Source organism: Plectropomus leopardus, chromosome 5 (genome assembly GCF_026936395.1).
Source record: "Plectropomus leopardus strain MGB_pleo_1.0 chromosome 5, ASM2693639v1, whole genome shotgun sequence".
Classification (NCBI taxonomy): domain Eukaryota; kingdom Metazoa; phylum Chordata; class Actinopteri; order Perciformes; family Serranidae; genus Plectropomus; species Plectropomus leopardus.
Genome location: NC_142180.1, coordinates 31546705 through 31572448, shown reverse-complemented (window position 1 = coordinate 31572448; position 25744 = coordinate 31546705). Strand labels below are relative to the sequence as shown.

The 25744-nt window shown below is 39.6% G+C and overlaps 2 protein-coding genes across 4 annotated transcripts in view; one reads left to right on the top strand and one right to left on the bottom strand.

The window, feature by feature from the left end:
- usp24 (ubiquitin specific peptidase 24) overlaps positions 1–18653 on the bottom strand; it is a 47467-nt gene extending 28814 nt beyond the window's left edge. For 2 of the 3 annotated variants that reach the window (XM_088077952.1, XM_088077953.1), the window contains exons 1-19: positions 18216–18653; positions 12944–13112; positions 11828–11895; positions 11583–11726; positions 10123–10248; positions 9763–9798; positions 9595–9660; positions 7813–7878; positions 7542–7616; positions 6280–6438; positions 6057–6171; positions 5152–5255; positions 4820–4927; positions 4620–4715; positions 4348–4509; positions 2597–2689; positions 1882–1989; positions 1641–1790; positions 894–1025 (exon numbers count right to left, since the gene is read on the bottom strand). In XM_088077952.1, coding sequence (XP_087934078.1) covers positions 894–1025; positions 1641–1790; positions 1882–1989; positions 2597–2689; positions 4348–4509; positions 4620–4715; positions 4820–4927; positions 5152–5255; positions 6057–6171; positions 6280–6438; positions 7542–7616; positions 7813–7878; positions 9595–9660; positions 9763–9798; positions 10123–10248; positions 11583–11726; positions 11828–11895; positions 12944–13112; positions 18216–18494 — 2256 coding nt within the window. In that variant the 5' untranslated portion in view covers positions 18495–18653. The remainder of the gene's footprint in view (positions 1–893; positions 1026–1640; positions 1791–1881; positions 1990–2596; positions 2690–4347; positions 4510–4619; positions 4716–4819; positions 4928–5151; positions 5256–6056; positions 6172–6279; positions 6439–7541; positions 7617–7812; positions 7879–9594; positions 9661–9762; positions 9799–10122; positions 10249–11582; positions 11727–11827; positions 11896–12943; positions 13113–18215) is intronic. The other variant, XM_088077954.1, reaches the window with a different exon arrangement.
- A 2089-nt stretch (positions 18654–20742) lies between these two features.
- Positions 20743–25466, top strand: bloc1s2 (biogenesis of lysosomal organelles complex 1 subunit 2). Its single transcript, XM_042480982.2, has 5 exons — positions 20743–20948; positions 21156–21272; positions 22747–22866; positions 22977–23081; positions 23900–25466. The coding sequence occupies exons 1-5, from the start codon at positions 20783–20785 to the stop codon at positions 23929–23931; spliced, it is 540 nt and encodes a 179-aa protein (XP_042336916.1). The 5' UTR covers positions 20743–20782; the 3' UTR covers positions 23932–25466.
- Positions 25467–25744: the final 278 nt, after the last annotated feature.

Genomic DNA, 25744 nt, shown 5'->3' with positions numbered 1-25744 from the left:
TAAACTTTTTAAAAATGTGTACAAACTGATAGTGTTTTTACTGTGAAGTACTTTGTTAATTCTCACTTCTTAATTACTTCTAATGCCAAATTTACACTCACAATAAAAACTATAGTTAAGTATTTATGAGATAATATCATAAAGCAGAAACTGAACACAACATATGATCCTTTAAAATACAAGCAAATTGGCTTGGTTTCTTCCAAAAACATGGGAGGGCGATGATTAGCTTAACAAGAAATGGCCCAAAAACGACCAGAAATTAGTATTAAGTTAAAAGAAAACTGCTGGAAAATAGGGGAAAAAAAGTTTTTAAAAAAAACAACAAAAATAATAATAAAAATAAAAATAATAAAAAATAAATTACCCCCTGAAAGTGCTAAAAGATTCTGTAACATAATTTCAAAAATGTAACTAAGAGAATTATAAATATAATTTGAGAGATTTTTCTCTAATTTTTTGATAATATCTAATCGCCCATCCCAGCTCGTTTTCAGATTATTTCCTTGTCACCTATTACTTATTTTTGCAGTTTGAGGGTCATTTCTTGCCAAGTTGCTCTTTATGTTTTTCCTTAGTTTGTGAAAGAAAACAAAAAAAAATCTTAGGTTTCAGAGGTTAAAATGACTGTGAAATGCATCTTAGCGCAGCACAAGAAAACTGATGTCAATCCAGGTGTTAAAGGATTAATATTTTTATTTTTTTAACTTATTTTTTAATGTATATTTATGTACCTGTCATAAAAACTGTCCAAAATATAAAGAAAAGAGAGGAATGCATGACTTAATGTTTGCAGAGTCTTTGTTCCTCCAGAGCAGTCATCCAGAGAAAGGTCATTAAACACAAACAAAAGGCTGAGGACAAATATTTAATTTGCATAAATGCTTTCATACCTCACGGTCAAGTTCACAGACATCTGGCCCGGACACCAGGCACTCCCACAGCTCCTTGGCCCTGTTCCAGACCAGGTAGAGGCTGGCCTCCTGGAGGAAGAAGGCCAGGAAGCGCAGGTGGCTGTCCAGATACTAAACATAGAGAGAGACACGTCATCATCATGAACCTAAAACACACACACTGTCACCATCATGATGCAATACCTGACAGTGTGATCAGTCATTTCATCATATTATTATCATTATTATGACACCACCTGCATTTTATTTAGTTGTTTGTGCAGGGCTATTTTTGCATTATGGTTTTGTAAAGATATTGTTTGATCTTATTAAGTTTACTTATATTCTCCTATTTATTACTGTTATTTGATCGTGTTTTTATTTGATCACGCCTCTGCTCTATTTAATCTCTTTGTGAAGCACTATGGTCAATGTTTGTTGTTTGTAAATGTGCTCTATAAATAAATCTGACTTGACTTTACTTAACTAATGGCACAATGCTCCAAATTTAAAGGCAGAACTCGCTCTTGTGAACTTTGATTCAGCATTACGTGCATCAGTCTACATATCATGTATTCGGTGCAGGGCTGCGTGAACCAGACTGTGACAGTCCAGCACAAATACACAAACTGCTGGAGCCGCAGCAAAGATGATCAATAAAAGCTCATTAAATTAAATAAATATTGTCCTGACTCCTGAAATTAAATTTAAAAAGACCTTATGAGAGAAAATCGAACACAAACAAACCTCCTGGTAGGTGTATCGTCCATCCACCAGAGTTGAGCCTGAGAGGCCATTATTGCCCGAAGCGGTCACAGCGAGCCGATGGCAGCACACGAGGGATCCTGTGATCAATTTGACGATCTCAAAGTTCTTCTTCAAGTCCTGGATGATGCTCTGCGATGAGATGGGGAAAGGTTACCATGGAAATACTGCGCTGACTGTTTCCATTATGTGTTTGTTTGCTGCACGCGTTTGTTTGTGTTACCTTGTCTTGTTTCTGATAGGTCTGCTTGATGAAAGAACGGGTGATCTCATGCAGCTGCCGCAGAGCAGGAACAACCCAGACGGCCTGAGGACTGCTCTGCTGAGAAGCCTGTTGAGACACACGCACACACGCCAGATGATGATCCACTAACACACACAGACATGGCTAACCAGATTTTGTAATTACATTAGTTTGTCATCACAGACCCACTTTTTTGTAGTTGTGTAAACATGAGAAAACAAATCAGAGCCAGGGATGTGAAACACTGTAAACTTAGCCTGTTTCAAGTTTAAATGTATTCTCTTACAACTGCTTTTAAAGTCCAAATCGAACATCAAACGTGTACTTTTCATGTATCCGAGGCTCTGATTAGATTCCTTTTTGCATGAGTAAATGTGCAGCACTTCCACCAAAGCTGGCCATCCATACAGCAGCTAAATCACTCATTTAAACCAGCCGACTCTCACCCACCCAGGACAAGATCAACACCACTGTGTAATCATTTTTCAGTGCCAGAGAGCCCTCTTAGTGAGGCAAGCAGAAGATTAACACACACCTGGTCAAACTGCCTAATGTCACAATCAAGTGTGAAATTATCAACCTGTGACCAATGAAAACCCCTCTGTGGTCAAGCCCTCCTCCACGATTGGTTGGCAGGCATGAAGCAGCAAGACTGGTCAGTGAGATTATAAATCAAATGGGTTTCTTCTCTTACTTTGGCCAAAGAGTTAGCTTTCTTCTTGCCCCAAGTGCCAGTAAGAAATGAGCTTTGAGTGTCGCTGCCTTTAGAGCCCTCCTGAGTGTGAGTCTAGAAACATACATTTCATTTCAATCTGCACGAGTAAAGAACAGTTTACGAATCCTTGTTTTCCTATTATGTACATTTAAAATAAACATAATTTCCTTCTTTCTTTTGATTATTTCTGCCCTTAATATTTTCAGTATCCATAAACAAATCAAGACTACTTGGAAACACTTTGAAGATATACTATACAGGATTTTCTCTAAAAACGATGTATAGTCATATATAAGTAATATCTTTCAATCATGTAGGACATACTAGAAGTGTGTGGCGATGTACTTTTCTGCAGACACCTTGCCCTTTGTCCGTGTTTTTTTTATTTTGGGTGGTTTATTATCTCTACCAGGCTCATGTGAGGTTCGAGCTTTATAAAAAAGTGGTTAAAAGAGGGCTTATAACACACTGTAGTTTTAATCACTATAAAAATGTTTATTTATGTACATTATTTGTCAACCACTATACCTTTTCTCTTCACTGTAACTTTACAACATTGTCATCTATTATCTGTACATACACCAGCCTCCACGTATGGCCGCTCAAAGACAGACCTATAGTGGTCGACAAATTCGACCATGTAAAGGTAAACAACCAAACAGAGGTGAGGACTATCAAATGCAGCCTGTCAATCTCCAGGCAACACTGATCAAATATGAAGCAAGATCATGTGCCTGCACTGCATATTTCTCACCTCAAATGTATTCAGAATCATATTTTTTTTTGTGTTAAGTTGCAAAATGACAAAGTTAATCAGCGCCTATTGGCCAGAGTGAACTTCCTCATTTGAGGTAAGAAGGCAGTTTGAAAATTTGAGAAATCTGACCGCAGTTCATGAACAGTGTTTGACATCATTGACAGGCTATCTGTCTGACTGTAGTGATCAGAGCAAATATTACAAAAGGGTTATTCTTATAAAAGTTACCAACTGTAGCTTTAAGTGTTGCCGACTGTTTAACAGTCTTTAAAGAACTAAAGAGCTTAACTGTTAAATGTGTGGTTTTCTTGGATCTATTTTTATGATTTGACAAATCCTACCTTTATGTGAATGTAGTGTTAAGGTGTTATAAAAACTGTGTTTCTGAGCATCTTGATAAATAAGCTCCATCGACTCAAGTAAATATTGAGGCAGAGCTCTGAAAGAGGAGAAAGGAGAGTAAAAAGGGAGACGCTGCGTGACAACGGCCCTTTGTTGTGTTTGTGGCAGAATCAGAGGGATCAAGGGAATGAACCAAGAGAATAAAGTAGACCTTTATCTGATTTTCAAAAAAAGCTTTGAAATAAATAAAGAAGTCATGACAGACACTTGTTGTTTTAAAAGTGAGCCAGAGAGTGGCCCATAACAACTGCAGCTCCATGGATGCTAGACTCAGATGGAAGAGATGTAAACAGACTGAAGTTGAAGGGCACTGACAAACTGACAAGGACGTGCTAACTGTAGAACAAAATTGTCAAAGCAGGCAGAAAAATGTAAAGGCCCAATGTAGTGTTTCCTTTAAACCCAGTGAGCTGCACAGTGTTTTGCTCTCTGTAAATACAAAATAAACATCAAATGTGTTTACTCTTTGAGCCGATCCTGGAACGACCTTGTTAAACTTTAAACCTCAATAGAGACTCGCCCCCACATCCACAAAGTAAAATACGAAGCATCTGCAGAATGACTGTCTCACCTTCTTAATGTCCTCAATACATTTAATGATGTAACTGCGTTTCACGGTCTCCTTGACAGCGTAGGCGTCGCTCAGAATCCCCAGGTGCTCCTCCAACGCCTGCTGAACGAGACTGGTAGGGAGGGTGGGGAGGTGAGCCAGCTCCCACAGCACCTCCAGCACCTGAACAGACAAACACAATAATGACAGCTACCACACTGCACATTTCCACATCTGTTTATTTACGTCTCGATGTCCTTAGCCTCGACAGAATGACAGATACACAAACAGACCTTTCCTGTTGTCGTTTCAGAGCGAGCCTCTCTGCCGATCCTCCCGATCAGACTGAGCAGCTTCTGCCTCACGCGATCACTCTCAACCTCCCAACTCTGGACAACATGCAAACAGATAATTATTAACACTATACTTCGACCTAAAAACAATTTTTCTTTGAGCCTACTTATTCACAAAATGTCACAGAGATGGCACCGACCTTCTGTATGAGGACGAAGAGGTGGGTGAGTTGATCAAAACTGAACTTCACAGCAGCAGCAGCGATGATTGTATGAATGTTTTCGATCACAGTTGATGATTGGCCCGCCTGAAATGACCACACAAGAATCAAAGGATCAAATAAAAGCAGGGGCATTTGTCTTTTTCAACATCTGCTATCAGCAATGCTTCTATGCACATAAAATATGCAGTTCAGCTCAAAGTTTAGCAGTTACAAACAGAAAAACTTGTTTCACATTCTCAATCAAAATGTAATAAACAACTCAGACATGACTGTGTTATTAATGTTGTGATGTGTGCACTGGTGCTGACCTGTATCCTCCAGATCTTGGAGAGTTCGTCCAGTGACAGTTTGCTCCCCAGCAACTCAATGATTCCCTTAATTCTCTCACAGTACTGAGCCTGGTCAATGTTACCTGGGGCACAGAAAAATGTAATGAGCACAGTGTAGAGGGTCAACCACAGGCCAAAAGCCCGATCACTTTAGTGAGTTCTTTTTTTTTCGTAAAGGCTGTGACACACCAAGCCAAAAGTTGGTCATCAGTCAGTATCGGTCAATGGTGAGCGTCTTTCACCCTAGTTTTTCCAATGTGTCCCGCATCGTTGGCTATAGTCAAACCTTGCCTGCTTTTTGACGGCCGATTGAGCATGTTGATTCAGTCAGAGAAGGCGGAGCCCGTCAGTCAATGAAATCACAGTGATTGGCAGTTTAGTTCAGAGAATAAGAGGAGAAACGGATGTGCGCAAAGTGAAAAAATGACTTAAGTCAGACAGGTGAGATTTAAAAAAAAAAAAAACATAATATATTGGGTTACATTATTTTTTTGCTATTGAAATCTTTGGCAGAAACGGTTCATAATTGTTTGTGATAATGTTAGCTTGTACATGGTTAATATGCTTCATTCTTTCAACAACAGCTTGTGTTGTCAATGTGCTAACGGGCTAACTAGCGTCTTGAATCCATCCTGTTTGTCCACCATTTTCCCTCTTTGAATGACGAATAGAAACTACTGTCACCTGCATCTATGGAGAGTTATTTTCCCATTTGGCCATTGGCTGTAGTCTTTAATGTGTTCAGTGCAACTTTTTGGCTGAGGCACAAGTGACGTGAGGCGACTCAACAGTCGGCCTTTGTCACCACTAATTCTTTTATATCGCTTTGGTGTGTCTGACTTAATTTTCATCATTTTGTGGCTCAAAATGATAGATTTTCTTACCCTCCAGTGCTATTGATAGGACCGAGTTCTCTACCAGCCAATCCAATAGTTTATCTGTGTCAATGGCATTTTTCACCGTCTTTGACACCGTACTCTCCTCGATCAACTTCGTCACCTGAGAGAAAAAAGACACACCAAAAGAGACCAAGCACTGATTGAAAAACACTAGGGAAAAATCGGTTTAGTTTTTCGACTTGAGAGTTTAGGATCTACAAGAGCTGACCTCTTTGAGGGAGTTCATCTTGGTAGAGAAATGGGGGGTTTTGAGCATGCGCAGCAGTGTGTCCAGCCGCAGGTCATCCACCACAGTCACCAGCTCCCTCTGGAACCTCATACACAGCAGCTTGATCGCTGACAGCAGGTCTGGGATGCTCACCAGGCGCTACAGTTAACGAGTAAATGAGGAACAAGTTGTTAGAGTCCTTAAAGATAAACTAGAATAAAAAAACACAAATTTGTTCTTCTAACAAATCTTTTGTTAGATACCAAATATATTTTTTGAGCAATTTTTTTCTCCCAAAATGCATCGGGTTATCTTGAGCTCAAGAGCATTACATAAATGAATCTAATCAAATGTAATTTGGGGCTGCTAGTTCACACTGACTGTCATTTAAAACTGCATTAATTGTTAAAAAAAAATGAAAGGAAACTGGCATGCTCAGTGTGTCGAGTTAATAGCGGTTAAACAAGGTACTCTGTGGTGGGTCAAAAAAGAAAAGAAAAAAGAGCCAAAAAGAACCAGCTTATCTAAAAGTGGTAAAGTGGTCTTTTGGAGCTGTCACAGGCACTCTTGTACCGGAAAGAAACAATAAGTAGGAAAGAGAAGAATAGTAGGAAAAACTCCGACACATGTCAGCACAACTTCCTGATGAACGCCACCATGCTGAAATGTGTTGGCGTTCTTCTGACTTTTCTACTTAGTTTTTCTCTCCGATACAAGTGCCCGTGACCGCTCCAAAAGACCACTCTACCACGTCTCGGCAAGCTGGTTTTTTTTTTGGCTGCATTAACTGTTAGCTAGAGGAGTTTTGTTTACATTTTTAGTGTGATTGTGCTCTGATTTGTTAAGTTCTCCCTCTTTCTCCTCCCCCTAATCTTATCTACAGCTCCATAACCTGCCACAGCTCTGTGTCTCTCCACTGCTCTGTATTGTGCTGCATTTAATGGCTACACTCACAGCTAAGCAACCCAATTAGATCTGAAAGACTTGATTTAAATCCCTCTTATAAATAAACTGCGCCCACGTATTCTGTTTCACAATGGAAGATTTTCACTATCCTCCAAATCGATCTGTGTAGACGCCCAGACCAACCAAAAAAAGTCACAAGTGCAGCAACAAGGACATGATCCCTCTCTGGCTTCCCAACATGACTGTACAAATAAGATGGACATATCACTCCCGGGAATTGAACACAAGTGTTTTTGTCCCTGCACTGTCTCTCTTTAAATTTAAGCGATGAGCGAGTGACAAATATAAAACACTACCTTGTCTTTAAGGTCCTTTTCCTCCAGGTTCTGCACATATGTGATCATCTTATGGATGACTGGATCGAGCATGGGCTGAGAAAAACAATGAGACTTTATTGGCTACTGCAGCAGAAAAACAGTAAGAGGATACAGCAAATAAAAATAGAATATAAATCTCAACAGTGTCATATAAACAAACACAAGTGAGCATTTTAACACTGGAACAAGGTTAGAAAATGGTATATATTACCAAAAAAGTGTGTATGTGTGCACGGATGAGTTAGCTCACCTGGACGAGGCTGGAGTTTAGGTATTCTGCACCAACTCCAAGAGGCTGGACCAGAGCGGACACACACTGTGTAGGCAGAAGGGCAGAGACAGAGTATCTCAGGCATGTCACAAACCAAAAAGGAAATATTGATACTTATTGATGCCAGCTGAGTATGACAAACTATAGGCTGGTTTCAATTAACCCTCAAACTGCGCATACTGAAATTGCAAATATAAAATGTGCCTAATGGAAACATAAAAAAAACTGCAAAAAAGTTTTTACGCTTGCATGAGGCGATCCATCGCCATGCTTCTTGGTATGTTATCACGAGACAAGAAGCCGCATAACTTCACTCAATGGAAACACGGTCACCTAGCAATTGTGTTTTATCGACATTTCGAAAGTATCGTGCACGTTTTACGCAAATCTGTAATGGAAACCTGCCCTATGATAAGAATTGTTTCATCCACCTCTCCAACATAATTGCTCCTGCATAATTGTGGGAATGGGATGAATTTATGGGTGTCACTTTTGATGGCTTATTAGAGAGGACATAAACAACAACAACACTCTACCCCTCTCAAATTAAAGGCCAGAGGTCGCACTGTGTTTAAACTGATACTGTGTTTTCATTGGTGCGTGTGTGCATGTGAGTGAGCGTGAACAGATGTGTGGTTGACTCTCCAATACCGGAGCCCAGCTGTCATTTGTCATTCAGTGCTAAATCACAGGAGCTTAATGAATGGCTGCCATGTTCCTGTCTTTTTTATTCTGGCGATCTTCCATCACTGCTTCTTGGCTCTCTCTGAGAAGCTCCCGAGTCCCCCACCTTCCTCCTCTATTCACTCAGTGAACCCTCCCCACTCCCCCGTGCACTTGACTTCCTGCTCGGAGCAGACAAATGAATGACTCAGCCCTGGGAGTCAGTCGAGTAGGGAGCTCTCCTCCCATTATCTTTTTTCCTTTCACTTTCGCAGTCTCTCCCTCCTGTGCTTGGAGTATGTTCGGTATCTGACAGCTTACACACTCTACTGAGCTCCCACTGCCACTGAAGAGTGGTCTGCGCCCGGTCTCTTCCTTATTAATATGCTAATGGTTCAAGGGAGTGCGTGTGTGCGTGTGTGTGTGCACTGAATCAATGACTGTGCGCGGCTGTGGTTCCGGCCAGGTTCCCAGAAGGACGCATCAGTACAAGGATGCCTCAGAACACATAACACAACAGAGCATTTCAACCATCACACAGCGGGAGGATGAGAGAGTTGTGTGTGTGTGTGTGTGTGTGTGTGAGTGAGAGTGAGTATAAGGGGGAAGGGGGAAGAGAGCAACATTCAGTACCCTGCAGCTGAGAGCCGTGGGGGTAAACATGATGACCTTTTGCCTGCATAAGCTGTCTCAAAGTCTGTCTACAATGTCTTTCTCCATACATGACCAGGGTATCTTGTTACCCTTCACCCATCTTCAACCAGCTTTCTATCAAAACAATGCAGGAAGTAAGTGTAAATGAACTGCGGTAAACTGCCTGTCCATTTAACCATTTTGGTAATGCCCGCCACCGCAACACTGCCTATTTCTCGCCTAAAATGTTTTCAGAAATGCATTTTAGTGCCGTGTTTAGCTGTAATAGCGAGTTTGTAAACAGGAAGTTGGTGCCATACTGCTTCTAACACAATTAAAACAAGACTGGAAAAAGAAAAAAAAAAAAAAACAGAAAAAAAGACCATCTTTCAAACAGTGAAACACTTCTTTAAGACATTTGTGTATGAAAGGCAAAAAGATCAAAGTAAGGATGGTTACTCTTACAGCAATCTCAATTTCGTCTGTGTTGAGCTTCGTCTGGATGGCGGTGAATCCTCCCAACTCTCCAAACTTAACAAAAAAAAAACAACAAAGGGAGACATATGAGCCAAACTGATACAACTATAACATATGTGCATGGAGAAAACATCCTGATAATTGTTCCTCTCTTACCCGATTCACCAAATCAACCAGCCAACCATGAGGCTCCTGAAAGAGATAATTAGAGTTTTATTTACTCAGCAATGACACTGCAAATTACTGTGAGAGAAACATACACAAGCTCTCTGACAGCTGCTGTGTGTCAGTCACACATGTTCAGCTGAGCCCCTGTGGCTCAGTTACACAACACCGCTGATGAAGAAGTCGTTTGTCTGCCCCTGAACATGAACTACGAACAGTAAACAAAGGCTAATAAGGGAGTGTGTATATTAATACCAGCACAGCTTTACATATTTGCACGTGCGTCTGGATAACTTGGCACACTCACTGCAGTAAAACCTAAAGAGTCCAGACACATGAGGTGCCCCTTACTTTCTGATAGGTGTTGCTCGGAGAGACTGCAAACATGTTGGCCTCGTCTCCAAAAACTTCAGCCCAGTTCCTCTGACAGGCCTTCATCCGGTTCTTAAAATGGTACTCGTTATCAGGGTTAAAGGCCTGGACACAACAGCAAAGACACCGAATGTAAACACATATTCATGAGATATTACAATGACTTAAAATTCCATGACTTTTCCAGGTTTTCCATGACCGTGGGAACCCTGAGTTTTGGTAAAGTAATTTCATGATTCAGAACACGAGAAGTGCTGAGAAGCTTTATTGTCACGTATTATAATACGATATATAAGACAGTATCAATAAAGTAACTAAGGAGGCATATTTAACACTTTTCTCTCACGACTCATGACTGCACCGACCTCTTCCAGTTTAAAACACTTTAAACTTTAAAAACACTTTATTAAAACCAACCTGTCTGAAACCGCTTTAAATGTCATATGAACTTTAATGTTGTGTATTTTATTGTGTATTTTAGTGTATTCTATTTTATGATTTTTTTAAAAACTTCTGTAAGTGTGTTTGAGTACCTTGAAAAGCGCTCCATGAATAAAAATTAATTTAAAAATAAATAATATTAATATTATTATTTATTGACGCACTTTCCTTAATTGATCATCTGCCACATAATAATATTTGATTGATCAATTAAAGTACACTATGCGAGAATGTCAGTTACAGTTTTTAGACACACTTGCCAGTGAAAGCGAAAGTAAAAAGCCAACCTCAGATTCACTCTAATTTGGTGTTTGGTCTCACTATATTTGTTATTTTTGTTGGTGGTGTGGTGTCACTTGGATGCTTACAGTTTCGACACCTGGTCGCTACTTTTTTACAAAGCTCCAACCTCACATGAGCGCCATGGGGATTCACGCCCAGAAATGTGAGACACAGATGCGAAATGCATCAAATGCACACAAATGCGAAACACAGAAAATAAAACGAAAATCAGAAAGACAGAGGGCAGGGACTCTCCAGAAACCACACACTGCTCATGGGTCATAAGTGATGAATGAGAGATTACTTCCCTATGAGTCTATACATTGTTTTTAAATGTAAGACGACTGTGGCTCAGAGGCTCCCCATGTCCTCATGTCGAAGTATCCTTGCGCAAGATGAGCCCCAATTTGCTCCCCATGCTGCACGCCATCAGAGTACAAATGGTGTCTACCTAGTAAATAGGACCTTGTATGGTAGCCTCTGCCACTACTGTGTTAATAAATGAATGTGACATGTCCTGTGAAAGCACGTTGAGTCGTTGAAAATACTATACAAGTACAGTCCATTTACCATTTAAAGGAAGGTCCTGCATAGTATACCTTTAAATTGAATTTTAAAATGTGTTAATTATTTGAAACAAAGAAACAATAAAAAGAAAAGAGTATCCAAGTATTAAAAGATAAATGATAAGAGACAGAGAGTGAAAGATAACATACCATAGTCAGGACTCCCATCAGGTTTACAGGGATGGGGTCCTGCTTCACCCTCTCTGCAACCAGCTCCACCAGCAACATGAGCATGTTGTAGATCCCCTCGTGAATCTCGGTGCCCCATTTGTGTACGGCACTGCTGGTCAGCAACTGGTGACGATGAAAAAAGCAGACAGAAGGGAGGAGAGTCAGGAAAATGAATAAAAATGATTAAAGTGCTACAGTCAATCTCTGGTCTCTTTACTGCTCACCTTTTTAAAGGCCTCAGGCATGCACCGATCCATGAAGCGCTTGCAGTTCTCGTCTGCATCAGCAAGACCTGACAGAGAGAGATGCTTGATTTTTATATTTATCACACACCCAAAGATGGGACAAAGCTCTGTGACACAGGAGATATAGACTGTTTTATTTTGGGGCAAAGGAACAACTGGTAGTTTATCTTTTTTAAGAAATTTGATCTGCTGTTTAGTTTCTTTGTTTCACACACAATGAGGATAAAACATATAAAAAGTACCCGTCAGTTAGTTCCCTTATTGCAATAGTGTGGTGTAATGTGTAATTCTTTTAACTGTTCTAGACTTCTTGATGCTTTTGATAAATGCTACTTTGTACATGTTGTTAATGATTATAAGTCATGAAATCCTTGCTTATTTTAAATATGTATGTTTTGTAAATATTTCAAGATTTTAGAAAATGTTTTTGGTATACTGAAAAAACAGAAAAATTACACTGATAATGTGTCATGTGACTCATGTATTTATCACACCGAATACTCGTGTAATTTCACTGAGCAAACCTGAAGAAGCCACAGGCGAAACGCATTACTCGCTCTGAATAAAGCAAAGTTCCTCAGTGTGCAATGGTCGACTTTGTTTTTCACTGTTTATTTTATTTATTTAAACTTTATTCAATAACGTTGGTCCTATTGAGATTAAGAATGTTTTTTTTTTTTTTTAAGGGAGACCTGGCCAAGACAGTCAGCAGTGACGACCAAAAGTTGCAGACAGAGTCACAAAGGGAGACAAAATACAATTCACAAGCACTGAAATTTGCATTAAAAGAGAACTACTGTATCTGTGAGTCAGAGGAGAACTTTCTGGGTGTCAGTTGTACAACCAGGCAGGCGAAAAACATTATCGTCCTATAGATTCTGCATCTAAGTCTTTCATTATAGATTTAAAAACATTTCACGACACCGGCTTCTTGCTATTGTGCCATGTAACACAAGTGTCCGAAATAACAACATGGGAAAAATGGCCAACGGTCCAAAAAAAAACAAGCCACCTACACAATAAAGCAGATGGAGAGCTCTTCATTTCATGCAGACCTTCAAAAACAATTTTCACACAATGCAATCGTGGTCTTACCATGCCGGGCGAGGCAGGTGGACGCGATAAGACACTTGCCCAGGGATTCCTCTCTCTTGTAGGGTATGGACCAGTGGTCGGTGAAGACTCGACTCTCCAGCTCGTACAGGTTGGTGGTGGGAAACTCCATGCTGCCCCCGGAGCAGTTCCCATTCTCGTCATTGCTCCTCTGTAAACACACATGCAGGACACGATTACAACCTCACGGGACTTTATTTCACACAGCTCATCCCTGTTTGGACCATTGTTTTAGGACACTGCAGCTGTCCTCTGAGCGAGGTTAATGTAAATGGCCTCTGGCAATGATAAAGTCAGAGAGGATGATGCTTGATTCTTTTCCTCCCTCTGGGAGAAGAGCGATAGCAGTCATTTGGAAAGTGTGTCCTCTCCTCAACAATCTGCCCTTCATCTCTGCCTCTTTTTGTCCCTTACTTTATCCTCCCAAGAAGATGGGACAAGTCCAGACAGGTGCTTGTTTTCAAGCGTTTCACTGAGCGATTAAAAAAAAGGTTGCAACATGTCAGACAGGGTGTGAGCGCTACAGTCACATGTAATGAACATCCTGCTACATGACATGTCAGTGTCTTACTAGCAGTATGATGCTACCAACAATGACATATTTTCTGTGGTCATATCTGAACAGTTATGAAAGGCAAGTTAAAATTCAGCTCATTCAAAGTCACCTTTTATAACATCTGCATTAATGGTTTAAAAAGCTATGTTCAGACTAGGCCTACTATCGCTACAATTAAAACACAAAATGGCTCGTGGCGGTCATGTCTTTGAGTTCATGTGGTGAAACCAGACAAAAGATTATTGAATTATTTACATCATAAAGTTGTTCACATATTCATGAAGTCATCTGAATATTCATTATTAAATTGCAGAACTCCCTCCTCTGAAATAGTGCTGCCAGGCGAAACATTTCTGAACACATGCACGTTGGATTTCGTCAACTAATGATTTATGTTTGCAGCGTTACTGTGCAAAGCATTTAAGCATCGCAATCTATGGCGGCTTTTAGCTGCTGTCATCTATCAAAAATTAAAGAGACAGTTAACCCAGCATGCTATAATACATATGTTTTCCTCTAACCTTTAATGCTATTCACCAGTCCAAATTGTTTTAGCGTGAGTTGCAGAGTGTTGATATATCAGTGTAGATATCAATACAATCCAAATACAATGGAAATAGATGGCACTCAAAAATACAAACCCATTTAAAATTTATTTATAGAAAAAAACTAATCACAGAATATTCGGATTGAATATAAGCTGGGTACAGCCCTATTAATTTTAATGACATCCTGCTCGGCTGAGCTGTAGCTAGTTCAGTGGTGCTTTGTGAGCCAGCAGAAGATGCAAGCAGAGTGATACAGCTGGCAGATGTAGTTCAGCAGAAAGAAAATAGTTCATACATAAAAATGCTCAGAACAAAGTCTGTGGATTATCTTGAGGAACTGAGTCATGATTTCTATAAAGAGACATTGCTGTTGTCAAATGCATTTTTTGGCACTTTGAGCACCACAAACCAAGTACCAAATAGTTCCATTATATTGGAGAAAAGTCGGATATCTCTTCGGACAATTTTTCTAACACTCGGCAACTTAAACCAAAACAATCCAGAGTGATAAATAGTGCAACAGGTAAGAGGAAAAATATGTATGTTTGATCTCAGGGTGAGGACTGCCTTTAAATTATGACTGCTCCCGAGGATTCAGCTCTCGCTACATTATAGATGACCAAAACTATTACAACCCATTTGTCCATTTTGCCTTTGGGCACTGCACAGTACAAATATTAATACAGCAAAGTGTAGTTAGGTCAAGTCTTACCATTTTGAATACATCTCCACATATTAGCATACATAATGGTCAGCGTTCAGTAAATGTTTTACTGAGCTGCATACTGATACCTATACAGTATAGTAAGTGATGGACCGGGTATGGACGAGAGGAGAACAGGGGAGAGGGAAGGGGAGGAAAAAGCAACAGAGAAGCATCATATTTCATCCCTTCCCTTTCTAGGAAAATTAGAAATGACAGCTAGATGGATGAGAGGAAGGAAAAAAGGAGAGGGGGGTCTTACGTGACACCAGCTGTAAAAAAACACAAAGTTCAAGGAGTAACAAAGAGGAAAAAATACATCTCTAAACCAGAACTTACAGAAAATTTAAACTGAGTATAAAACAGGTTCATTTGATTTAAATGAAAGTGACTGCATAAAGATAACGTCTCCTCTCTTTGTATACAGTATGCACAACCTCTCACAAATAAACAGGAGAGTAAACAAGCAAAACATGCAAATAAGCTGCAAAGCTCTCAGTGTGTCAAAGCCTTAAGGGGAAGGGTTCAGGTCTCAATGGCCCAGACAAGAACATACATGAGTGCGGTTGTGCAGGACGATGAGGTAATTCAGCGCCACTCTGTTACTATGCACCCTGGAAACCTCCTGGGACCCCCTGCAAAAACTGCAGTGTGTTAGTGTGTGTGCTCGGGAGCCTGCAGGGCTATATTTAGGAGCAAAACATGGGGCCAAAGACCTGTGACATGCCTCATAAGCACAAATATGGTAAACAGAGGAAGCAAAGAAAGGAAATAAAGCACTTTCATCCTTGTGTAATGCACGTTTCAGACCTTATTTTGACATTTTGGAGTGGAAATTGTTAGTCTTCATCTTCCGACAAATTCTGTAAAAGTTTCAATAATATTCATACGTGGACAAATCCATTACAATAATGGCTCAAACATGAATTAATCATCAACTACACAAGCTGGTTTAAATTAAAAGAAAAAAAGGTTCAAAATAAACTTCTTTTTGGCAGTGGACACATATGAAAAATGATTTTGGCCACTCTTAGTGAGATTTAATGAATTTAGAAAGTGAGTCATTTTGGACCGAGGTAGTTTGTAACCATGACATTATTAAATATATTTACATAAATAGGCTCATTATCCACAGTAACCTGCAAATTTTCCGTATACTGTACATGCCAAGTGTTGTTTAAACTACACTTATTATGACAGCCTGCATAAAAGTGTGACAGCAGTGAGACGAGAGGGACAAAAATGCCAACAGGTACTGCGGCCGAAAAAGTTCATTTGTGCCAATTCTGCTGACCCATATTAATCACAGCAGCTCAAACAGCCATCAAAGGGACACACAGAGGTTGGAAAGACTGAATCACAACTCTCACAGTTCAAATGACCTGTAACTTTCCAAGAAAACATTGCTTTCTTTAGACCAGTGGTTCCCAACTGGTTGGTCGCAGTCAAATAGCGGGTCGCTAGTCCACAAGAGTTTGCAAAAAACACACTTCACATTTAATTTCTGGTGCAAGGCTTTTACTTTGAAGTGCCTTTTCCTGCTGTTCAGCTACTATTTTATTGCCCTGTTCATGATATTATTTGGCCTATTAACACACTGAGCCTTTGCAGCATTTTTATGCCACTGATGATAGAGCAATAATATGCACTTTTTTTGTTTCAGTGCTTTGACTCGGAGACCAGGATACTGCAAACTGACTATAGCCTGACTTTATCAGGTTTTTATTAATTGTAGGGGTCGACCAATATTGGTTTTTTGAAGCTGATACTGATACTGATTATTAATAGTTAATGAGACCTATAACAGATATTTGGGACTGATATGCATTTACAATAAAAATTAAAATCTTTGTCAATATTTAGAATTTGGAATATAACAAACTCCAACACAAAACTTTGTTTAAATGCCTTTAGCAGATCAAAAATGAAACTTTCAGCATCATATACAGCAAGTTCCCAGCAACTTATTTTTATAAAGTTAAGTGAAAATTTAAATTAAAAATAAGAAATAAAAATATCTCCCTGGGATTTTACAAAGTAAAAGTTCCTCCTTTGCTGACACTATGTTTACACTTTTTAATTAATTAATTTTATTGGCAATCATTCAAATGAAATGCCGATACAGATAATCAGCAAAATGCCAGATATCGGCCCCGATGATCGGCCAGGCTAATAATCCGTCAACCCCTAATAAAGTGGATCTATTTTTTTAATTACTTCAATTATTTATTGAATTAATGCATTTTACATGATACTGATACATATTTGAGTCCAAAACCAATTTCCCTGTGGGGCAATGAAGTATATCCTACATTTCCTTTTTATTTATTAAGTTTTAAATAATTGCACTTTATTCTTGCACTATGTCTAATTTCACTGTGTTCCAAGCCCACATGTTGTTTAGTTTTTTTACGAAATTGAGGTAATTCATCTTATGTGTGGATCTTAAAGTAATAACTTTGGACAAAATCTGGACCCTGTGGCTGGACCAGTTGGGGAATCACTGCTTTTGAAAACATTTGCAGGTTTTAAGGAGATCTAAGACAGCAAATTACTGAAACTTTCTCCAGGTCCTCAAGATGCCAGTCAAAGCAGTTAAAGCATGTGTTGAGTAGATTTACGAGTAGCCAACTGTTACAACACCACATAAACAAAGCAAACTAAGACGAAATGATACGAGCTGCAGGTAAATCACTGACAACTGTCAAAGACCTAATAGCTAGCCTTAACGCATCAAATGCAACGGTGCTAACACAGCCTCTCTGCAAGCAATCGTTGGGTGACACTGGCATTTTGACAGCTTAGCATGTGCAAAGATGAATTATCAAAATGGCCACGTATGTCAAAGAAGTTGCGAAACCGATTTTTAAGCCCGGTTCTTGTGGACTGCAATCTCGGTGGGAGCCGAGCAGCGTTGACGCTGTCAGGCAACACGAAAGCTAACGCTGGCTAGCCGTTGCAAAGCAAAGCAGTATGGATGATCCAGCAAACTGCCTGCAGCCTAACAAATATTACTGATTATACTCTATCAGAGTAATGTTACTACCAGGAGAGAGTTGTGATCCTCCACAATGATGTGCAGCTACACCTGGTTCTGTTAACTGGCGCCTTCAACTCCCAACTAACGTTAGCTAGCAAGCTACTAGCCAACTTGGTTAGCTTGCAAGTTTAGAATGGCAATTTGGGTTATGTTTATCATTTAAGCAGGTCATTTCTAAGTTAAGAGTAATTCTCCAGTTACTATGAACCAGTCGCATGCCCTGTCCAGTAAGACAGGACAGTATTTCACCTCCTGCTCTGACAGCTCACGTTGGGCTAGGTGCACCGGAGCTGCTAAGTTTAGCTAGTTAAATGGGCGAGTCCACTATTCCCAGTAAGTTGCATTTAGCCATGTTCTCCTCCCTCGTCCCTCCGGTTGATGCTTTGTGAAACACAACTTGCTCTTACCTCGCTATCCACTACATCGTGGTATGCAGGCGGTGGATCAAACCCTCCCGTCCCAGTCCGCCCGCTGTTTTCCCCGTCTCCAGTCGAGCCCACGCCGGGTGCAGGCCCACTCTCCATCGGTTCGTATCCATACCCGAGTCCGGGGCTTTCGTTAGTCAGAAGCGCCACTGCCTCGTTTATGTCGTTCTTTGCCAGCCGAAGCGCTTTCCGTATCACGTCGGGGTCCGGGAAACCCATGCAGAGGAGCGTGGTTATGTGCTGCTCCTCTTCGGTCTCCATGTTTGGGGTGTCTCCGTCTCTCAGGCTAATAGTAACGGGGTGTTCGGCACAGCCCTGTAGCTGTGCACGCCGCCATGTTTACAGTCCGCTGCTGCTAGCCTGTCACGATCTGGCTTCCCCCACAACAGCGCCGACACAGGTGTTCTGGCGAGATCTGTCCGCCAAGAACTGCATGCTTCTCGCGGGAGCGCGCACAGCGAAAAGTCCGACCCCAGGGACGCTCAGCCTGCTTTGCTTGGGGGGCCACTTTTGCAAGAAGACAGGAGTCCCACCAGCCCATACATGTTTCTAGGATATTAGGACATTTCTCGGATTTTAGAACATTTGTAACATTTTTGGACATTTGTAAGATTTTGGGACGTTTGTAGGATTTTAGGACAGTTCTAGGATTTTAGGACATTTCTAGGATATCAGATTATTATATTATTATATTATACAGATTATATATAGGATTTTACAGTGTTTATAAGATTATAATGTTTATATATGTTTATAAGATTTTAGGGCGTTCCAAGGGTTTTAGTGCATTCTTAGACATCTCTAGTATTTTAGGATGTTTTTAGAATTTTAGGACATTTGTAGGATTTGAAGACAATGCTATGATATCAGGTCATTGGGACATTTCTAGGAGGCCATTTTAGGCTATTTTTTTTTTTAGAATTTTAGGACATTTGTAGTTCAGGATGTTTCTACGATTTTGGGACATTTGTAGGATTTTAAGACAATGCTATGATATCAGGTCATTAGGACATTTCTAGGATTTGACGAAATGTAGGCTATTTTAGGATGTTTTTAGAATTTTAGGATATTTGTGGGATTTTAGGACATTCCTAAGACTTTAGGATGTTTCTGAGGTTTTAGTACATTTCTAATATTTTAGGACATTTCTAGGATTTCAGGACATTTTTTTGATTTTAGGGACGTTTCTTGGATTTTAGAACATTTCTAGGATTTCAGGACATGAGCCCTGTGGATGGAGTTAGGATTTTTGACTTGGCTTAGAGGAGGGACATTCGACTTCAAATGGTTGTGTTTTGTAGGCTCTATATTTAGAATACCAGCAAAAGCCCAAAGCCCACAGCTTTGTTTGAAAAGCACATTTTTCTTAAAAAATCTCCAATATCACCCCATTTATCATCGTCATAAACTGTGAAATATTGTTTTTAATGGTGGAGAAAGAAACATGCAGTTTCCTTCAGACACTCAGGGAGGCTGAAAGAAAAATATTTTTAGCTCCCAAGAGGGTTTTATGATATTAAAAAAGCCATCCCCCTATTCTGATAAAGCACAGTCACATATTGTATGTAATTTTGATTGAACATCTCATCATATACATATTTTTTAATGGTGTATAACCTTGTCAGCATTTTTACCCTAGCAGAAATTGGCTTTATTTATGTTGATATTGTTCATAAAACACATCCAAGAAATGTATCTCCTTTTATTTAATTCAAGGTAACCATAGCAACATGCTGTCAAGACAAAGTTGCCCAAAATGTATTCTGGTGAAATCACTTCTCTTTGTCCACAGAGAAACATAAGAGGTGGCTTGCAGAACTAATTTAGGGACTATATTTTATTTATCAGAGTAGGTTGGGGTATGACTTCATTTTTTAGTTATATATATATATATATATATATAATCTTCAGTACCTTCCCCATTTTTTACCATCCCCTCCCCTCTCATACATGACACACAGTCCCTTGTTATGTCCTTATTTCAGATGAGTTTGATTGGAGAAATGTTGCAGATATTGCATATTGATTATGGTATTTAAAACACATGTAAATTAACTGTTTAAAATGAAATAATTAGGCACGAATGTCCATAAATATATATTTTAGGGGATGTGCAAAGATTTACTATAATAATAACTAAGTTCAATTTAAATAAGCATTTGTTTTAAATTTGCTATTGTAATTTATTTCAATTACATTTTATTTAATCTGTCTGCACACTGCAGCCTCCACACTAAGTTTCAGATGGCTATATTTCTTCGGACAAATTTTTTCCCTCTAGCGTTCTTGTTTTTACTGGATAATTAAGTATCAATAAAAAGGCGTGTTAAATGTCACCAGAAACATTTTAATTGTTTTAAGTAGTATTAGATATTAGGCCTACCAACTGTAATTAACCACTTATCAGCTGTCTTACTTTCCAACCTCGGCCATCACCAGGGCGTGGCGGTGCGCGCGAGTAGCGGTGGTGATGGTTGTGGTGGCGGGCGGGCGGACGTCACGTGAACGCTCAGCTCATGTGACAAGGAAAACGTCAAAACAGGAACAAAATGGCTGCAACTGGCGACGAAGCCGCAGCTATGGACAGCATCTCCAGGGCACCAGCGGCCCATTTAGCGGCTCTGAACGCGGCCGCGAGCTCCAGCGGCCACACGGAAGCAGCGGAGGACGTGACGGACAGCCCGGCGGTGGTTACCAAAAAGCCCAGCACAAACAGTGAGCGATGGTTCTCTGCAGCTTCCGTAGCTCGCTAATGCTAACCTAGCTCAAATTAGTGCTGCTTTTCATTGTGGGTTAAATACAATCATAGTCAGTTTCCTTACTTTGGTGTCTGTCTTATATTTGGCTTTTTTTCCTCAGTGTGTATGCATTAATTGTTTGAAATGTATTGAGGAGCTGTGTTGTGTGTTGTATTTGGCTCAGGTGATGGTGGTGTGGAGACAGCAGAGGAGGCTGTGGAGCCTGCAGAGCCTGATATCAATGAGTTGTGCACTGATATGTTTGAAAAGATGGCAATCTTCCTGCAAGGAGAACTGACAGGTCTGTGACACCCGCTAATGTTACAACAGCCCTCAAACCTAATAAACCACAAACATAATACAAATCTGCAGCTCTTAATGGAATAATCCCACAATTGTAATAAGCAGTTGCCTACTACAAGTGTAATATGCAATTTCCTACAAATGTAATAGCTATTACATTTGCAGAGGTTTGTTATGTTTGTGGTAAGGTGAAAATATTTAGCTTTTTAAATTGAAATAACTTTCCACAAATCTAATATGAAAATTAAAAATGATCTTTGCGGTCATTGTTGTTTATTTACTTATACACCAGGCAGTGGGTTGCTATATTGCATTCAATCTTTCTGCAAGTTATTTATAACTTACTCAGAGAGCTGCTTTGACACATTTTGACCCACTCTGCCCAAACCTGTGATATTTTCTAATAAGCTGACTCAAACCCAGTTGCAGGTGTAGAAACAAACAATAGTTACCACATAGATCATTTTCATTTCCATATTACACTTGTGGGAAGTTATTATGATACAATACTATATATTTTATTGTCCCTGTAGGGAAATTTGTCTTGGACTCAGTGCTGCACAGACATCACACCATTACATTAAAAACACAACAGTCTTAACAAAAACATCAGCTGTACCATTGCACATAATCTCAGTTACACCTAACACAATATTACACAAACATTACACATAACACATATTACAATTTTGAAAACTGAAGATTTTCCCCTTCACACAAACGTAACAAATCCCTGCAAATATAATAGCTATAACATTTGCAGGAAATTACGTATAACATTTGTAATAGTCAAGTCAAATTATATTTATAAAGCCCAATATCACAAAACACAGTTTGCCTCAGACGACTTTACATCATACCACATCCCTCTGCCCTTAGACCCTCACACTGCCTAAGAAAAAAACTCCCCCAAAAAAACCCTGAAACGGGGGGAAAAATCGAAGAAACCTCAGGAAGAGCGGCAGAGGATGATGAGGGATCCCTCTACCAGGACGGACGGACGTGCAATAGATGTCGTAAAAATCAGTTGAATTACAATAATGACAAAAAGGAAAGAGGAAGAGAGAGGGGAAGAGAGGGGGAGAGATGCACAGCAATAATGGTGACAAATGCATGTCATATTACAATGATAGTTGTAAAATTACTAACAGCACTCTATAATAGCATGCAATGTTATGTGCAAATATTGTGGGTGTTGATAAAAGTCCCGTGTGTATATTGATAGTGGAGGCGTGACTCATAATAATGGCAGTAGAAGGTCACATCAGGCAGGATCACGTAGGCAAATGCTATTACGTTTGTGGGACGTTTATTACATCTGTGGTATCATTTCATTAAAAGCTGCAGATTTGTATTATGTTTGTGGTTTATTGCATTTGTGGGCTGTTATTTATCTTCTATTTTTAGCAAGAGCAGTGATTTACTGATGCACTCTTTTCATTTCTCATTTTTAATTTTCCTTACCTTACCAGGGACTTGCGAGGATTACCGTCTGTTGGAGAACATGAACAAGCTCACCAGTCTGAAATACATGGAAATGAAGGACATCAGTATCAACATCAGCCGTAACCTGCAGGATCTCAACAACAAATGTGAGTCAGATTCATCATCTACACAAAAAAACATGTCATTATATTCTTGTGTATTAATGGTTCATATATTATTTCTAAAAACATCTGGTTGATATGTATGTTTTTTGCAGATGCTAGCCTACAGCCCTACTTGGACCAAATAAATCAGATTGAGGAGCAAGTGTCTGCACTTGAACAGGCTGCTTACAAGCTGGATGCGTACTCCAAGAAACTGGGTAAGACGCAGGTGCATTAGTGTGCATGTAAAACATGTTCAATTAAAGAATATATCGATTAAGACTGATTAGATTCAATTTAATTGCAATTCACTGCTTAATGTAAACATGCTTGCCAGCGAAGGTGAAATGAAGCTGTATATTTATTGTGGTATATGTATTTTATTGTGCCTTCCATGTTTATAGTATATTGATGTTGATGAAACTGTATATTTTAAGTACACTGTAGGTGTAAACATGTAAAAGCACATCTATGGACAAGAGTTGAAAATTAGCTATAGCGATAAACTCTCTGTGCAACACATCAGTCTCACAGTCTTCAGTTGAACATTTTATGTTGTATTGTCCCAATCAAATAAAAAATTATAATTTGAAAAAAGCCAACCCTAGATTTACTTTTCTTTGGTGTCCAGCCTTGCTATATTTTAGGGCTGCACAATATGCAGTATTCCTTCAAAATTCCAGTGCATGCTTTCTGTACTTTACTATGTTTGGAGAATGTTTTGTTATTTTTTCGCAAAGAGAGCTCTGCACAACCCGCAAATAGAGAGAGAGAGAGAGGCCAATATGTTTCTGCTGTTTTGTCAGGAATGTGTAGCATAGACCAATAATAGTACAGCCACATCCAGCAGCTCATGTTGCAAACCATTATAAAGTCCACCAGCAGATGGTGCTGTGACACCATGCATAATTCTTCACTTAAATATGTCCACATTACAAGCCTACAAAGAGCCAGGCATTACCAGTTCATGTTGTTTTTGGACTGAAATGGTCATTAGCTACAGAGTGATCACATCTGTCTGTCCTTATCTTTACAGAGGCCAGATTCAAAAAACTGGAGAAGCGATGAGGGCGAAGAGGAGGCCGACTCCAGAGTTATGGTGCCTTCTCACCTTCTTTAACCCTGCCTCGCCTTCCTCTCTCCCTGCCAGTGGAGCCAGGAGCTGCGGGGAGGATGTGAACTGAGACTGAAACAACAAACAGTCATAGCCACTTTGACACCCAGAGAGGACCCAGGAGGAAGCAGCTGAAAGCACATGAATTAGTACTGCAGCGCTTAGCTTAGATTTAACTCCAGCATCACTGATTTTGGCAGCAGTCGTGTAGCTGAGACGAACAGTGTGTGGCGTGTACCCACATTCTTTGCATAAACACTTTATGTTGAATAAATCTGCCTAATTACTAGCATATCCTAACTGACTGGTGGAATACTAATGTACTACTTAACATAAAGAAACAGAAAATTGGCAGAGACTTGTACCACACAAACAATGTATGTAGATATTTATATGATGATGCATGATCACAGGTGTGTTTTTAATAAGTTCCAGCCTTTTTTTCTGACTATTTCAGCTAACTGACCTCTTGACAGATGTATTTCCACTGAGTAATAGAAACTTGAAATGTAAATTGGCATTATTTGTTGTTACACAATTATTTGTCTGGGCAGTGTGAATAGCACCGCACTAGATAACTTTTAGTTTACTACAAAAAATGTCAACGTGTCGAGAGCAGCTGGAAAACACACCATCTCTATAGAATGAATTTAAAGGAATAGCGTGTAAGATTTAGGGGGATTTAGTGGCATCTAGTGGTGAAGACTGTACATTGCAACCACCTCAAACGTCTGCCAGTTAGATTTCCTTCAGTGTTCATTGTTCAGGAGGATTTTTTACTGGGGCCCAAAATATCCACAGATGTCTCTTCATCTCCAAAACAAACTCACCAGGCGATTAAAAACAGTTAAAACACTGAATAAAGCAGTTTGACATTACAAATCAGTGTTTCTCCTCTGCTATTTAGTAGATCTGAGACGGGGCACTAGCCCCATCACTTGCTTACGGGTGCTCAACTTTTTCTCTCATAACTTAAGATCGAGATGATTGGGAATTTTTTTAGCGGGAGCTGAATTATCCTAAGAAGTTTCCGCCTCCTCTCCAAAACAAAAGGACTCTGTGATTTAAACCAGTAAAAACACTGAATAAAACAGTTTATCAGTCAGTGTTGCTCAAATGCTGTCTTCTCAGAGGGGCTGCTAACTTCAGTGGTCGACATGAAAACATGAATGGCCCCATTAGGAGCCAGTGTTCGGTTTGTCCGTTTTGGGCTATTTTAGAAACATGGCGGAATCATGTAGATATAAACGGTTTAGTTGAAAGTCACGAAAACACAAAGATTCTTGTTTTCAGGTGATTACGCACGAAAGAAAACACGCTTATATTCAATTTCTGCCAATATATCCCCCTAAATCCTATACACTGGACATTAAAGTTTGCTGTCAGAAATGAAAGATATTTAAAATGAATGAATTATGTCTATATGGAGATTTTGACATTGAAAACTTGAGTTTTTTTTTAAAATAAATAAACCATGTCATGCACATCATTACACAACTGTTTCCTGTTACTGACAGCAGATGGCAGACCTGCATCATGATAGAAACTTCAATAGATCTTATCATATATGCTATAGCTCTGGAAAAACTGATCCACTGCTGAAAGATGTTTGAGTTTCTCAGAAGAAGAAGAAGTCCGGGAAGAGTAAGACCAGCAGAGGGAAACAGATGACACATGCTTGACAATATAAAGGAAAGGGTGAACGGGTGACTAAAGATGTGTGCGATGCCCTCTGTCTCCTTTGTTTCCTCCTTTATATTAGCTGTC